The sequence below is a fragment of the Chroicocephalus ridibundus genome, chromosome 5 (genome assembly GCF_963924245.1).
Source record: "Chroicocephalus ridibundus chromosome 5, bChrRid1.1, whole genome shotgun sequence".
NCBI classification, from domain to species: Eukaryota; Metazoa; Chordata; class Aves; order Charadriiformes; family Laridae; genus Chroicocephalus; species Chroicocephalus ridibundus.
In genome coordinates this window covers 73,198,994-73,213,083 of record NC_086288.1, presented here as the reverse complement: position 1 = coordinate 73,213,083, position 14,090 = coordinate 73,198,994, and the positions used below count along the sequence as shown (strand labels likewise).

Here is a 14,090-nt window from a genome sequence, read left to right as displayed (position 1 = left end):
TAAATGAGGGCTTCAGAGCTCCCAGATGAAAGAAAGGGAGATCAACAAGATTCAGCAGATGTCTGGCTCTCTAATTAACACTTACTCTAAATGCAGAGTCAGCTCAGAGTCAGGATCACACCAGCCTCAGAGCATATGTGTACATCATTTGACGTTAAATAGTTAGAACCAAAAGTAAGTCTGAGCTACAGGCCTTGTTTTTCTGCTAGCGGGAGGGTCTGTGTAATTTTTGGCGGACACACGCATAAAATCCTCTGTCATTCCAAATAAGATTCTGTGCAGGACTGTGCACTTCGATTATTTAAATTTCTTTAATTATTTTATTTACTTAAATGCAAGAATTCCTTGCTGAGAGTAGTGCAAAGGGCAACCGGACAGCTCGCGGACATGAGGGATGTGTTCTTTTTTTCTGAAAAATGTTTACACGTGTAACTATGAAGAACATGAAATGGCTGACCCAAGGTGTTCTTGTGCAGGCTTCCTCTTAATTTCACCCACATGTGCCGCAGCTGGTTTTCAATTTGAGAAACCTGAGAAATACTGCCCCAAGATCTCTAGGCTAACATTCAGGTCATTTCGTTTTGGTAGTGGTATTTTCTTTTAAATAATGAGGGGGGTTTGCTATTAAAACCAGACTTCATTATTGCTATATAGCCAAGTGAGGAGGCTATAGGTGAGAAAATCTGTATTTAAGTTGCAGTGGGTTTGGTCAGCTGAAGATTATAGATAGATAGATAGATAGATATACTATATATATCTATAGATATACTATAGATATCTATATATATCTCCTTTTGAAAGGACGTAACATAATTACACTTCTAATAGTTCCACATTTACCCCCTGGATATCGATGTTCTCACAGCATCTCCTTGAGCAGTGATGGCACAGGAAAGCTGAAATACGAGGTTAACATCTGTTCTCTGTATCTCCCCAATCCATGCCAGCATTTTAGCTAATTTCTTACAGCAATAAAGGGAGTTGAGGCAATCTTTATAAATAAGCCTGCATGATAATCAGAGGTGGTACCCGTTCCCATGCTGCAAAGCAGCCCTCCAGAAAGACAGCTGGCATCCAACATGTTATATATGCTATTTATACACACTGATTTTCTAGGAATTTTTGAACCTTTGAGTATTATGGTTTGGATTCGGATTTTGGAAATTGAGGATCAAAAGCTTTGGTTTTCAGGACATTTATGCATTGTGTTCAGTCTTGCATTGATTTTGTAGTAATGAAGCATTTGAACGCGGTGCAAAAACATGGGTAACAGGGCAGGGGGCCTGGTTCTGCACTGGGGCAGCATGGCTCTGCTCAGAAGGTTCTAAGAGCAGCCATACCCAAGCTGACTTCTACAGGGGCATTTCCATGGCTCCCCTGCATTTCCCAATGCTTCACGTTGCAGAGGACTCCCTGGCAGGAAACATCGGACTCAAATGGTCCTACCTAGAGTGCAGCTTTGTCTCTAATTTCTAACCCTTTTCAGAAAACAGCACACTTGCCTACTTGGCGTAGAGGCACCTGTCTAACTGGCAGACCAGAGACTTAACCAGAATTAATGAATCAAAGGGCTGCCGTTTCTTTCCAGTTCAGGAGCAAAACCCCTGAGATGTCTCTGCCCCATATTTCACCTATTCTAGGAACTTGGTATTAGGAAACCGGGGCTTTCTCTGCACAGACTTGGCTGGGGTTAATAGTTCAGAATTTTTCTAGGTACTGTGGAGCTGTATTCACACAGGCTGCATCTCGCCGAATAATCCTGACAGTATACGGCTGCTTCTACACATAGCCAGCTCTTTGCCAGACACGTGTCACAATTTATCTGCAAGCAGTATAATCCCCTGCCTTCACTCTACGCAGTAAATCAAGCGAGTGCTATATTTTTACTTCCTCAACAATAAAACATACTACATTTCTTCTTTTTATTCTCAAAAAAAAAAAAAAAAAAAAAAAAAGGAACGTAATCAGTGTCATTAAAAGTAAGGGCATTTTAACCAGAAATAGCATTTGGCTGATAAGTGCTGATTCCAAAAATCGAGGGAGCTGTACCTCTGAATTGTGTAAACTGCTGGATGGTGATGTCATTTCAGCTGTGTAATGGTTTACAGATGTTGGCGGAGCCTGCAACGCTGCCAGAGACAGAAGGTGGGAGCACACAGGAAATACTGAACATCAGAGAAAAATGTCAGACTTCTGCAGCCCCGAACTGATTTTTCTTACCTTGCATTCTAGCGTTTAGGGGAATCGGAGCTTTGATGTTAGTGGTGATTTATAATTTCAGAACAGCAGCTAATGCAAACCACCACAGTGAAAAGGACAGCAAGTAAATGCGTAGGTGATGGAAAAGAGTAAGGGGAAATACTTTTACACAGAGAATTAAGCATATATATTTGAGTGAGTCTGTCTAAATACTTCCATTATTTAGAAGAACTATATTTTTATTTCACATTCACATTTACTAAAGAGACTTGCAACTTTTCTTTACAGGATGTTGAATCTGGTTCTGAAAGCGGTGTGGATGTTGCTTCAGTAAGTCACTCACAAACAAACTTGTCTCCTAACATCCATGCTCCCGACATAGCATCTCCCTGTTCGGTGGCCAGCTCTGGAGCCAAACCAAAGGCTGGGGTGAGTACAAAGATTATATTTTCTTAACTTCACTCATGATATCAGGTTGGAAGTGAAATAAAGATATTGTACCACAAAGAGATTGTACCGCATTATGTGCGTGACACTGAAAAAAAAAAGGACTAATAATGCAGGTTGTCTCAAGGTGTCACAAACAATCCTAGAAGTTTTACATTTAGAAACACATTGTTATCAGATGATGATTATAGTAAGCTGAGTTTTTACGTGAGAAAATAAACGAAAGGAGCTATTCCATTTTACTCAGACGGATAAGGTTTCCTGAAGTGGTATCACTTGGAACGTTTCCTAAATCTCATGGAGAATGCAGACAGAGAAAAAGATGGTTGAATCATGGAATCATAGAATGGTTTGTGTTGGAAGGGACCTTAAAGATCATCTAGATCCAACCCCCTGCCCTGGGCAGGGACACCTCCCACTAGACCAGGCTGCTCAAAGCCCCATCCAGCCTGGCCTTGAACACCTCCAGGGATGGGGCAGCCACAGCTTCTCTGGGCAACCTGTTCCAGTGCCTCACCAACCTTGTAGTGAAAATTTTCTTCCTGATATCTAATCTAAATCTCTCCTCTTTCAGTTTAAAACCGTTACCCCTCATCCTATTGCTACACTCCCTGATCGAGAGTCCCTCCCCATTTTTCCTGCTGGAATCATGTAGCCTGATTTGTGATGCCCAAGCCCAGTCACCCTAGTCCTCCTGAGAGGCTAAACTCTTGGGTACTGCAGGCAGAGGTATTACCCTACTGAAGGGAAAATGTCATTCTAAGGCTAAATTTGGCAAGTGGTTCCACAGGCCGAGGATGGGAGGGTAGCCTTGGAGCAGGCAGACCCTTTGCTGCAGGTGGTGAGGAAGGGCAGACCTGGGAGCTCAGATATGGCAAGGAGCCTCCTACTGTATCCACGCATAGATACATATAGCTATTAGGAACACAGTCCTCTCTTTCTCCGTTGTCCATCTACTCAAGAATCATTCTTCTTAACGCCTCAGCCATCAGCATGTGCAGAAAAGCTTGGATGTCCTTGAAACTCCTGCCATGCTTTCTGTTCCCTCTTGCACTCCCTCATGAAAGAGAAATCTAGACTCTACTAAACTTTGCCTAGGCATAATTCCTGCTCCATCTGTTCACAAATTCAACCGCTGCTGCTAACCAAGCCAGCAGAAAATCTGGGATAAAATATTAAAATATAAAGTGCGGTTAGCATAAATATATATGTTTATAACAAGTTTATAAAAAGTAAAATAGAGGCCAACTGTCACTTACTGCACTGCAATAATAGCAAGTTAACTAATGCCTTCGATTAAGGCAGCAACAAAAGTTCTAATAAACATTTACATTTAGGATTGTTCACTTGTACAAAAATAAATTCACTTGCAATTTATCATCAGTGCATAACTATAGCAAATAGAGAGCTCTGCACTCTGTCATTGCGTAGAATGCAGCACAAATTCTCAAATAAGTACATATGTTATGCTAGAAGGCAACACCCCATTTTGCCAGATCCTGAGAAGAGCACAGATACTCTCTAAGGTATTAAACATCCCTTTTGAATTTAAGTTTCTCTACTAATATTTGGGGAACTCTTAACGCCTGGCTTTGCAGAAGTGGGTCGCTTCCTTTGGAGTTAGATACTGGTGTTAATTCACCTTTAATAAGTATTTATTCAACTTTTGCTGTGATGAGTATATCATGCTGAACATATCTGTAAATATTGCTTTATTACATAATTTGTAATATATATGATTTTAGAGAGGTCCTCTTTTTTTACTTTGTAGAGTAACTGTGAATATTCAAAAAATGTCTGCTGATGTGTGGGTTGTAGGGGTACAATACAGAGTCCCCTTTTTAAATTTTTTTTTATAAGTGAAGCCAAATTTTCTCCAAAATCAACTCTCTTTCCTAAAGTTTTTCAGGCTGCAACTCATCACACTCTATAGTGGGATTTGGGGATGGACTCCTTTTATAACTATGTTCAGACAAAGACCACGTTTTGATTTTTATCACAGTAGGTCTGATAAGTACAAAAATGTGGACCACTTTTGCTTGAGTGTAGATCTCCTGCAAATTGGGAAAAACAAGATTCTCTCAGATTTTATTTTTTTTTTTATTCCTTTTGTCTTTGGGCTTTCAGGTGATTTTGACTGTGTACCCTTCTGATCCAGCAAACTGAGTACTAATGTGTGCTGTGGCTTCAACTGTTCAAAACTTCAGCTGCCTCCCTACCTGCAGTCAAACTTTATTTGAAGGCATAGGTGTTCTTGGAACACACTAGGAGAAAATAACCCTTCATTCTCACCCTCACGTGTCTTGACCCCTGTTGTTCATCTGGTCTGCGTGGCTAGATAGTCTGCTGCTAGGTGCTTGTCTGCAAACCCCTACGAGTAGAAAAGAAGTTCACATGTTCTTCTTGTAACGTTTACTGTTGGGCTCTATTCGGCATGAATTTTTAAAAATGGTATACTGAAGGGCATCTCCTTGAAACACTGCCCGGAGGAGACATCAGAGATGTCTCTCTACAGATGATTTGCATGTAAAGATCTCCTGTGAAGATCCTCGAAGTGTGGTGTTCTATCTGTAAGGGAGAGTGTTCTCGTAGTTTCTTTACTTTGTTGTTGTCAGAGTAGCTGGTGTAGGAATGAGTTTAATCTGCACTGAAAACTCAGCAAGCTCCTTTTTGATGGTAATAGGCTGTTTCAAAGATTTTACTTCCTTTTTGGTGTTTGCAACTGCAGATCTTCAAGGATTCCAGATGCTTAGTCTCCAAGGACAACTTATTTTGTTGTGTTTATTAATGATATGTAAACAGGAGTACAACTGCAATTAGTTACATTATGGAATGATATGTGGTATTTTTAAACAAACTATAGCAAACTGTTGACTGCATCAAAATCAGACCGTACAATTAAAACACAACATCATGGGCAGACTTGGGGGAGTGGGAATAATAAGGCAGGGAGACATGGGTTCAAATCAAGTCCCCGGTAAAGAACTTGTAAAAGATATTAACCACACAAGATCTTACCATAAAGATAGGAAATTTGTGTATAGACAAACTCTCTCCATTCATGTTAATTCAGCTTTCTATGGATTTAAAACAAAACATTTCTAACAATATCACAATGTGCTGGAATATCCATAGGCAGAATTTGGTTTTATAATCCTAGTGGAATCGATTCACTCATTGATTTATGCAAACGTAGGATATTTGAAATTTTCATGACCAGATTTTATGAAATGTTAAGCAAGATTTCCAGTAGCAGAGGTATTCCGAATTATATTTAAAATTCAGTATCAATTATAGTTTTCTTTGCAAAAGGATAGTAGATATTCTTTTAAAGAAAATTGGGGGGGGACAGGGTGTGTTTACATACACAAGTTATTTAACATTTCATAAATATTCATTTATGGATAGTCAAATCTGTTCTTGTCAGGGTGAATGCCTGTGTACGGTACACATCTATAAAAGCGTACACATGCGTGCACACGCACAGGGAGTACTCCTTATCGAACGCAGGCATAGCAAGGAAGAACAGGATTCTCCCCACAGCATCACAGAAAAGTGTTTCTATAGAAAGGTTTTTCTATAATTCTGCAGGGTGCAGTACGAAAGCCTTTGATATGCATATGTACATGGTGTTTTGGGCTTATGAGTATACAGTTGAATAATTTTCATCCCAAATTTAGGATGTCACCATTATATTTCATGGTCAGGGTAAAACAGCAGAACGTGACCAATAGAGTGTTTGGTCCAACGTATAACAAATAACTCAAAATGTGCATGTTTGGAAAGGTGCACAAATGGACAATCCTTGTGAAACAAGGATTCACATGATTGAATAGGTACATTTCCCACATAATTTAGGATTGGATAGTAAGAAATGTCTTTGGCATCTTTATATTACTTATGATTACAGAGTAAAGAATGTTCAGGCTTCTATAATTAGCACATCTCTATGTTCTGGGTTTTTATTCACCAGTCTCCAAAACAGACAATGTTTTTTGAATATTAACGCTCGAGGATATACACTTGGCAAGCATTAATCACACGAGGTTTGAAATCAGCTTAAAAAAATATGAAACCGACGGGCTTTTGCCCCAATGGTCGTGAGAAACGCTGGAAAGTGGGAGTGCCTGGTCTGGATTTACAGAGCAAGAAATGTAAATATCCTACGTGTCGTTACCTTCTACAAACTAATGCCACCCATCTGGACACTTATAACATTGTTCAACACTAAAGACCAGAAATGACTTATTTTTAAATTTGGCCTGATTATTATAAAAACAAAATGTGGCTACAGAATTTAAAAATGTATTTTAATAACAAAAGGTAAGTTAATAGCCTTCTCCAGCACCCAGTTAAAAGCTAACTAGTTAAGGAAAGCTGGAACCATTATCGTTGTCTTTTTTTTTTTTTCTTCCCCCCCTAAATATATAAAATTGGCTAAAGGACAATAGCAAGTAAGGCCTAAAAGTTGTGGCCAAATTTTTGTCGTTGAACATCTGCTCTGCAAAGCCTATCTATTTTCTGTCCAGGTGAAAAAAACCAGCCGCGATTATTTTCTACTGCTTTTCTTGGCAGTCTTATCCCTCTTGCTTCAACAGTGTCCAACTTAGCCTTAATCACGCTGTGCAAAGGTAATCAGAAATCTATTATCACCAGAATAGCTGGTATCTAGGAGAAGATTGTTGTTCAGATTAGCTGTAATGACTCATTTAAAATGCATTCATTTCTCAAAGTGATTTTAGGCACCAGTTATGCCTGCAAGTACAAAATGACCCAGTCTGGATGCACACTAGAATTCAGGATTCAGGTGCAGCTACTGACTTCAGTGAAGCCCTGGATGTGCTCAGGAGTCCACTTTCTTGTTACTGGATTGGGACAAAAAGTTGTATTATTTAGATGACAGTTTTGCAAACTGTTCACTTATATGCACTAAAATGATTTAGCCTTTCACATATACTTTTGATTCGTATTATATTTTAAAATCTCAGCCATTTAGAGAAAGCCAAGTCATTCTGTGAAGAATAACTTATAGATTTGTAGAGTAAGAAATAGAGTTCAATTTTCTTGCTCCTTTACTACACTGGTTTTTTAACTTATGAAAGAAGCTAGAATTTTTGGTAAGTACAAGGAAACCTTGATTTCAGAATTAAATATTCATAAGGAAGAACTGTCAGGGCAGCAACTGTTTGAAATTTTTGAATTTCCCACTGCATTATGTTTTATAGTAAATTCAATGAACTATGAGGTGTGCAAACACACGCAGAATATGTCAATGAATTTGTGCAGACAAATTTTTCACAGTGAGTCATGCCACTTGATAGGTGATAGATTTTTGTCACTGAATCATACCCTTATTTTATATTTACTTACTTATTTATTAAAGTCCTCATACCACTTTTCTAGATTTTGCTGATATTAGGGTGTTCCTTGAATTCTTATAACCGGAAGTTATTCTGCTGAGCATTAGGGAGAAAGACTCCCACTATGCAACGTTAATTAAAATATTGTTTCTTTGAAACTTAAGAATTTCTACAAATTAAAAATAAGAAAAGACTTCAGGATCTGACCATTTTGATTAAGTTAGTATTGCCTTTCATATCTATGTTTTAAAAAAACTATTTTAGAAGACAAGGTAAGACAATTATGAAAGCAAATTTTAACACAATCACATTTTCATTTGAATTCTAACAGCCTGTTATTTCACCCTACAAAAAAGTTTTTTTCAACACGTAAATTACCATAAAGCTACATTTGCCAGTCATGCAGATCACAGCAGGATTGTGCTGCGTTTCTTACATGAACCTCTCAAAGTTTTTCTTTTTACTCTGGCCTGTTCCCCAAAGGAATCTGTATTCTGTTTTAAGTATAACTTTCTGTGTCAACCCCAAGTGCGTTTTGTTTTTTTGGAAATGAAAGAAGCAGCAAACTGCAAATAGCAGAGGTGCTTTTTGTTCTCTTAAGTTTTTTAAGCACCATAAATCTTATAGGTGAGCACTTTGTAATAAAAGTAAGCTAATCCTGGAATTTGAACCAAAACCACCGAATCCAGTTATGAGATCTTTGACAGTGCTGCTGTGGTCAGGGACCGTCTCTCCCTCTCTCTTTCTGTCCCTCAATATTGATTCCTGAGTGACCAAAGTGTACGGAAATTCACAGTGCAACGGAAGGTTTGCCATTTCATATAGCTGCAGTATGACCCAGGAAATACATGTATGAGGCTGTCCACTTTTGTTTCCAAATTCAATCCCAACACAATATTGAGAATCTAAATAAACAGCCAGCTTGCGCCGCGCTAAGCATGGAGACTTCTGAGTCTTTCCAAGATGTTGAGTTGTACGTTTACGTTTCTGTCTCTTCTCGCAACTCATTTATAGCAACTATGCTTTTATACAGGGGGTTTTCTCATGTTTTCCTCCTTTCTCTAGAGTTGCTGACACTCTTCGACGCTGTATCACTCTGATTATGTACGATAATCTTTTTTTACAAACTGAAGCAAAAGTTTATGACTTCTTCAGCAGTAGCATTACTAATTGTACTATTTCTAATGTTAAGTACATTTTTTCACTGTATGCTGCCATCTGCTGCCTCGCTCTTGTAAATGAAAGGCACTGGGCAGGGGACATCAGACACTTACATGATGTCAGGCAGTCGTGCCGATAAGATCATTTCATAATTGAACATACAGACTTTTCATCTTCACAATAAAAAGAAAAAAAAAACGGAAAAAGCTTTTCATCTTATACAGGTGTATTCTAAATACCTATAAGACATGATAGACTAAAGGTTGCCATTTTTCTGTGAGAATGAAGTTTTCATGGAAATTACGGGGTATTGGGGATACTTTTAGAATATTAAAAAAGTCCACTTAGTCCTAAAAAGTATTTATTTTACAATAACGGAGGAAAGATTCAGCTCTTAATGGATTTAAGATGTTTGGAAGATTTTTAGATTAATCCCTTGAACTGTAAGTTTCACGCTAGGAATTCCTCGTTTTATATTCAGACATGCCATAATTTATTTGTACATGAAATGCTGGCATTCATAAAAGTCATATCCCATTTTCAGCCAACTACATAATTACTGACACAACATAACATCACAACTGCATGTGTACCACCATAGGAGGCATGTGAGTCCAAGAGCATTAAGTCTGTTATACTGGAGTGGTTCCTCTTGGCATGTTGCTTATTCCTTCAAGTGAACCCAACTGGGAGGAAAAAATACTGAACGTTGCACAGCCTCCCTGGAAGATAGTCTCTTTGGTTTTCCAAAATCCAGAGTGGTTTTCATTCTTCTCATTCATTTTCTACAACCTGAAAGGAGGTTGTAGAGTGGTGGGAGTTGGTCTCTTCTCCCAAGTGACAGGCAATAAGACAAGAGGAAATGGCCTCAGGTTGCGCCATTTGATGTTTAGGATGGATATTAGAGGAAAACTTTCTTCACTGAAAGGGTTTTCAAGCATTGGAACAGGCTGCCCAGGGAAGCTGTGGAATCACCATCCCTGGAGATATTTAAAAGACGGGTAGATGTGTTGCTTAGGGACATCGTTTAGTCAGTGGTGGACTTGGCAGTGCTAGGTTAGTTGTTGGACTGGATGATCTGAAAGGTCCCTTCCAGCCTAAACGATTCTATTCTATTCAAGCTTCTTGTGTTTGAGAACAGGAAACAACTTCTCTGTAAGAAAAAATCCCAATAAGCTAATCATCATACCTGAAGTTGCCAATATTCAAGTAGTTGAGTAGAAAAGTGTGAGCAAGCAGGTATTTATATTTAAAGGTATCAGGCTTAACTGTGTTACAATCTAATGTGTTATGGTTGTGTCTGCCTATAACCTAGCGGGCTAAGAGGTCGAAATTCTTTAAGATCAGCTCAGACCTGTGAATGTATCTTGCATCTTTTCTGCATGAGCAAAAAAACCTGAAGGAATTACTATTTCTGGTCACTTACAGGAATGCTACTGTTGTAGGGAATCTAAAAAGCGCAGTGTGGGCTCCCTGACATCCCATTTGCTCTTGGTCCTGGGCACTACTATTTCTTCACTGCAGGTCAGACTTACTGACACTTGGAATCAAACCTGTTATGTTCTTGCACATCAGCATTGGGTTTATTAGCACTGCCGTATCTACGTTTGAGAAATGGAAACTGAAATCTCTGATGGGAGGAATTTTATTGTGATGCTCTCAAGACCAGTATCCTTCTATGTAGCTCAAATTTAAATACTCAAGGCTTATTAGGAGGAAATCATCTATGTTGTTGTTAAATGATCATGAGCAGATGCAGAGAAAGAGAGCTTTCCAGGTTCTCCAAGAACAAATCATATGTACATGAATCATACGAAGTCATGCAATTTAAAATCTCACCTTAGTTTAGTTTGTTTCTTTAAACCTCATTCTGCAAACAGTTAAGTGCATTTTCTCACAGGACTATATCTGTTTAAATTAATATCTTGTCCGAAGTGTGAATATGTTTGTTGCAGAATTAAGTCCTCGTATCCCAGCTAAAAGGTTTAATGATCAGAATGAATTACCATAAGTACACAGAATACTCCTTCCAATGCCATGTGCCTGGTATCTTAAAAAATGCAGAAGAACCATAAGCGACCTTTCCCAAGCATCAGGAAGCTTTGTTCATGTCTGCTGTGACTATATTCAAAGAGTTGACTTATGCTCCGTTGATTAATAAGTAATGGCGATGTAGATACTCGCCACAGGGCAGCCTGAGTCTGCATTCGGGCTCATGATATAAACGAGAGTCACGCATCCTCCAGTTCCAAACGAATGTGTGATGCCTCGAAGAATTGCTAGTGCCCCAAATTGCAAAAGCCAAGACAGTCAGTTCTATGTGTCAATTATTCAACTGCCACAACGTAGCCGTAAGATAACCTTGTGACTTCAGTCCTGCCAAGTACAGCGGTCTAAAAAAATGTGTCGAGCTTCTGCAGAAAAAGGATGATAAGCTGAATTTTAGCAAAGAAGGTGTCTGGAATACAGGAATATCATAATAGCTGGGATGTGAAATACAAGAGTGCAGGCTGGTATGACAAATTACTGTGAAGTTGGGGGAAAAAAAGACATTTTCTATTTAGCTATGAATAGAGAAGTTCTGGAAAAATATACAAGTAATAAAGAATTAATTACTCTGAACATTTCTTTTGGATTTCAGTACTTTTTCAAAACCAATAATTATGATAACCAAAGAACCCCATCTCACCAACTTACGATTCTCTCTCTGATTTACTTGCTGTGCATCCCAGGATTGTCTAGGGAACAGCTGAGGCTTGTTCTAGGAACAAGCCAGGTATTCGCGAAACTTTTAGGAAAAATTGGAAAGTTTGAATGTTACTCTTAGACAAATTTACCACTATTTTTCACGAGAAATATACCTTTTGATGCAAAATTAAATAAATAATATGGCTTAAGTATTGCAAAAAGCTTTTGTGACCTAGGTCCTTATTCTGAATAACATAGTTCAGTCCTTGCTATTTGAAAACTGGTATTAATGAAGATTCACGTGACAGATTACTGACTTGGGTTTTGGAGGAATGACTGTTCTATATAATACCTAACAAAAAGATCGCTATGCATAAATAACTCAGTTTTAATTAGTTGCTAGTCTATTTTTCAGTCTATATTTAGAAAGGACACATTGTGACTTTGATTACCAGATTCTTTGACTGAAAATAAGTGAACTTTTGTCAGTCCCCTATTGACTACCATGTTGTTCTTAAAGTGTTGTTTATATTTTGAAGGGAAAGAAATATGTAGACATCAATTTGCAAGTAGGAAAAAAGTTGGTTTATCTACTATCCATGGAAAAAAGTAACCTATTTAGCTATTTGGACCTCTTTCAATGAAATAGTGGTCTCTCATGATGACACACTTACTGCCAGGTACCTTGTCTTCCTCTGGTGGTTTGTGGGTATGGATATACTGTCTCATTCGCTAGCACCTTCTGAGTGAAAATTATAAATAAATGACTGACTTCTTCTAAAAGCTATTTCTAACCGTTAGATTAAAGGATTAGCTTAAATATGGGGATGGAAACAGTGGGTGGACATTGACATTCCCTTAGTTTAAGATAAAGAGCCTAAAGAACTTTCAAAACGTAGCAAATAGCAAATTTTAGATGGGCTTGCATCAACACTATGTTGAATGTTATGTTTCATCAGCCATAGGCTGATTTTGCAGACTAGCTGTGTTGAAGCCAGGGCATCCAGCCTGCTTTATTAGACACAAACCTTTTTAGGTGAAGGAAGCAAGCAGAATTACACTTTGTGCAAAATCCAGTGTATTTACACTTAAAAAAAAGATGTTAAAGAAAATGTTGTTCATTAATAAATCTTTCTCTCATATGAAATCAGTAGGACAAGGCTCGGTTTCTCTAGCCATTCAGAAATGGTAGGTTTGACAGACTGACGGGATATCACTGTCTTTTTTAACTTAAACAACTCTGATATGAAGCTAGTTGAGTCTGACTTTTTGAGAGCTTGCTGAGCTTTGCTTTCCATGACAATATGTTCGGAATGTCAGACACTACGTGAAATGTTCCCATTTGTTCTCCAATTTTATTGCCTGATAAGTTTAGTGCAAGTCTCTCTTATGTGCTCTTCCATATGGACTGAGTTGAATCCTTACCAAGTTTCCCTTTTTTTTCTTGAAGTTACTTAAATCTGTTTAACTGCGTATCAGTATGAAATTTTAACTCTTTTTCAGCACCTGTCAAGGAGAGCTTACATGGCATTTATATCATTGTGGTTTTTTTTAAAAAAAAAATACTTTGCAAATTTTCTCTGTCAGCACATGATCCATATAGTGCATCTCTGCATTAAAGACCTTGAATCCCATAATCCAGCTCAGAATTATTGTTGCACGCATGAGCAAAGATGGGCAAAATTCTTAAATCACTGTCAATTAGAAGCCTGTGAGTGGAAAATTGCTGAAAAAGATGTAAACTCATTCTTAATGTCTATGGTGTACAGAATTTATATTCCCTGAAGAAGAACAAAGTCCACTAAGCACTAAATGGTTTTATTAATAGAATTTGTTGTCGTTGTTTAAATTGCTAAAAAGCAGAAGTTATACATCTGAATGGAGTCGCATTAGTTTGGGTATGAGCTAACACTTGCAAGAGATCACCGCAGGAGATGGTGATTGGTATAGGCGAGGTATGCAGGAAGTAATCACTTACTTAAAAACAGGGGACAATGTTTTAAAAGGTTAAATCTGTGGAACTTACTGATATTATGTAAGGTAAAAATAAATTGGTCACAAAAAGTGCTTAGACATTTTTTGGGGGGAAAAAGTTTATAACCCATCAAAACAGCAGATAGAAGCTTCAGCTCATTATCATTACAGTCTTAGCGTCAGTCATGTGATGGAATCCCAACGCAGGAGTTGCATTTGACTCAAGAGCCGCAGTTTGCCAACTCTTCTGTTGGGCCTGTC

The 14,090-nt window shown here is 38.2% G+C and overlaps 1 protein-coding gene across 2 annotated transcripts in view; it reads left to right on the top strand.

Moving 5' to 3' along the window:
* Positions 1-14,090, top strand: part of DLC1 (DLC1 Rho GTPase activating protein) — a 275,274-nt gene that overhangs the window by 95,150 nt on the left and 166,034 nt on the right. For both annotated transcript variants that reach the window (XM_063337039.1, XM_063337038.1), the window contains exon 4: positions 2,488-2,628. In XM_063337039.1, coding sequence (XP_063193109.1) covers positions 2,488-2,628 — 141 coding nt within the window. The remainder of the gene's footprint in view (positions 1-2,487; positions 2,629-14,090) is intronic.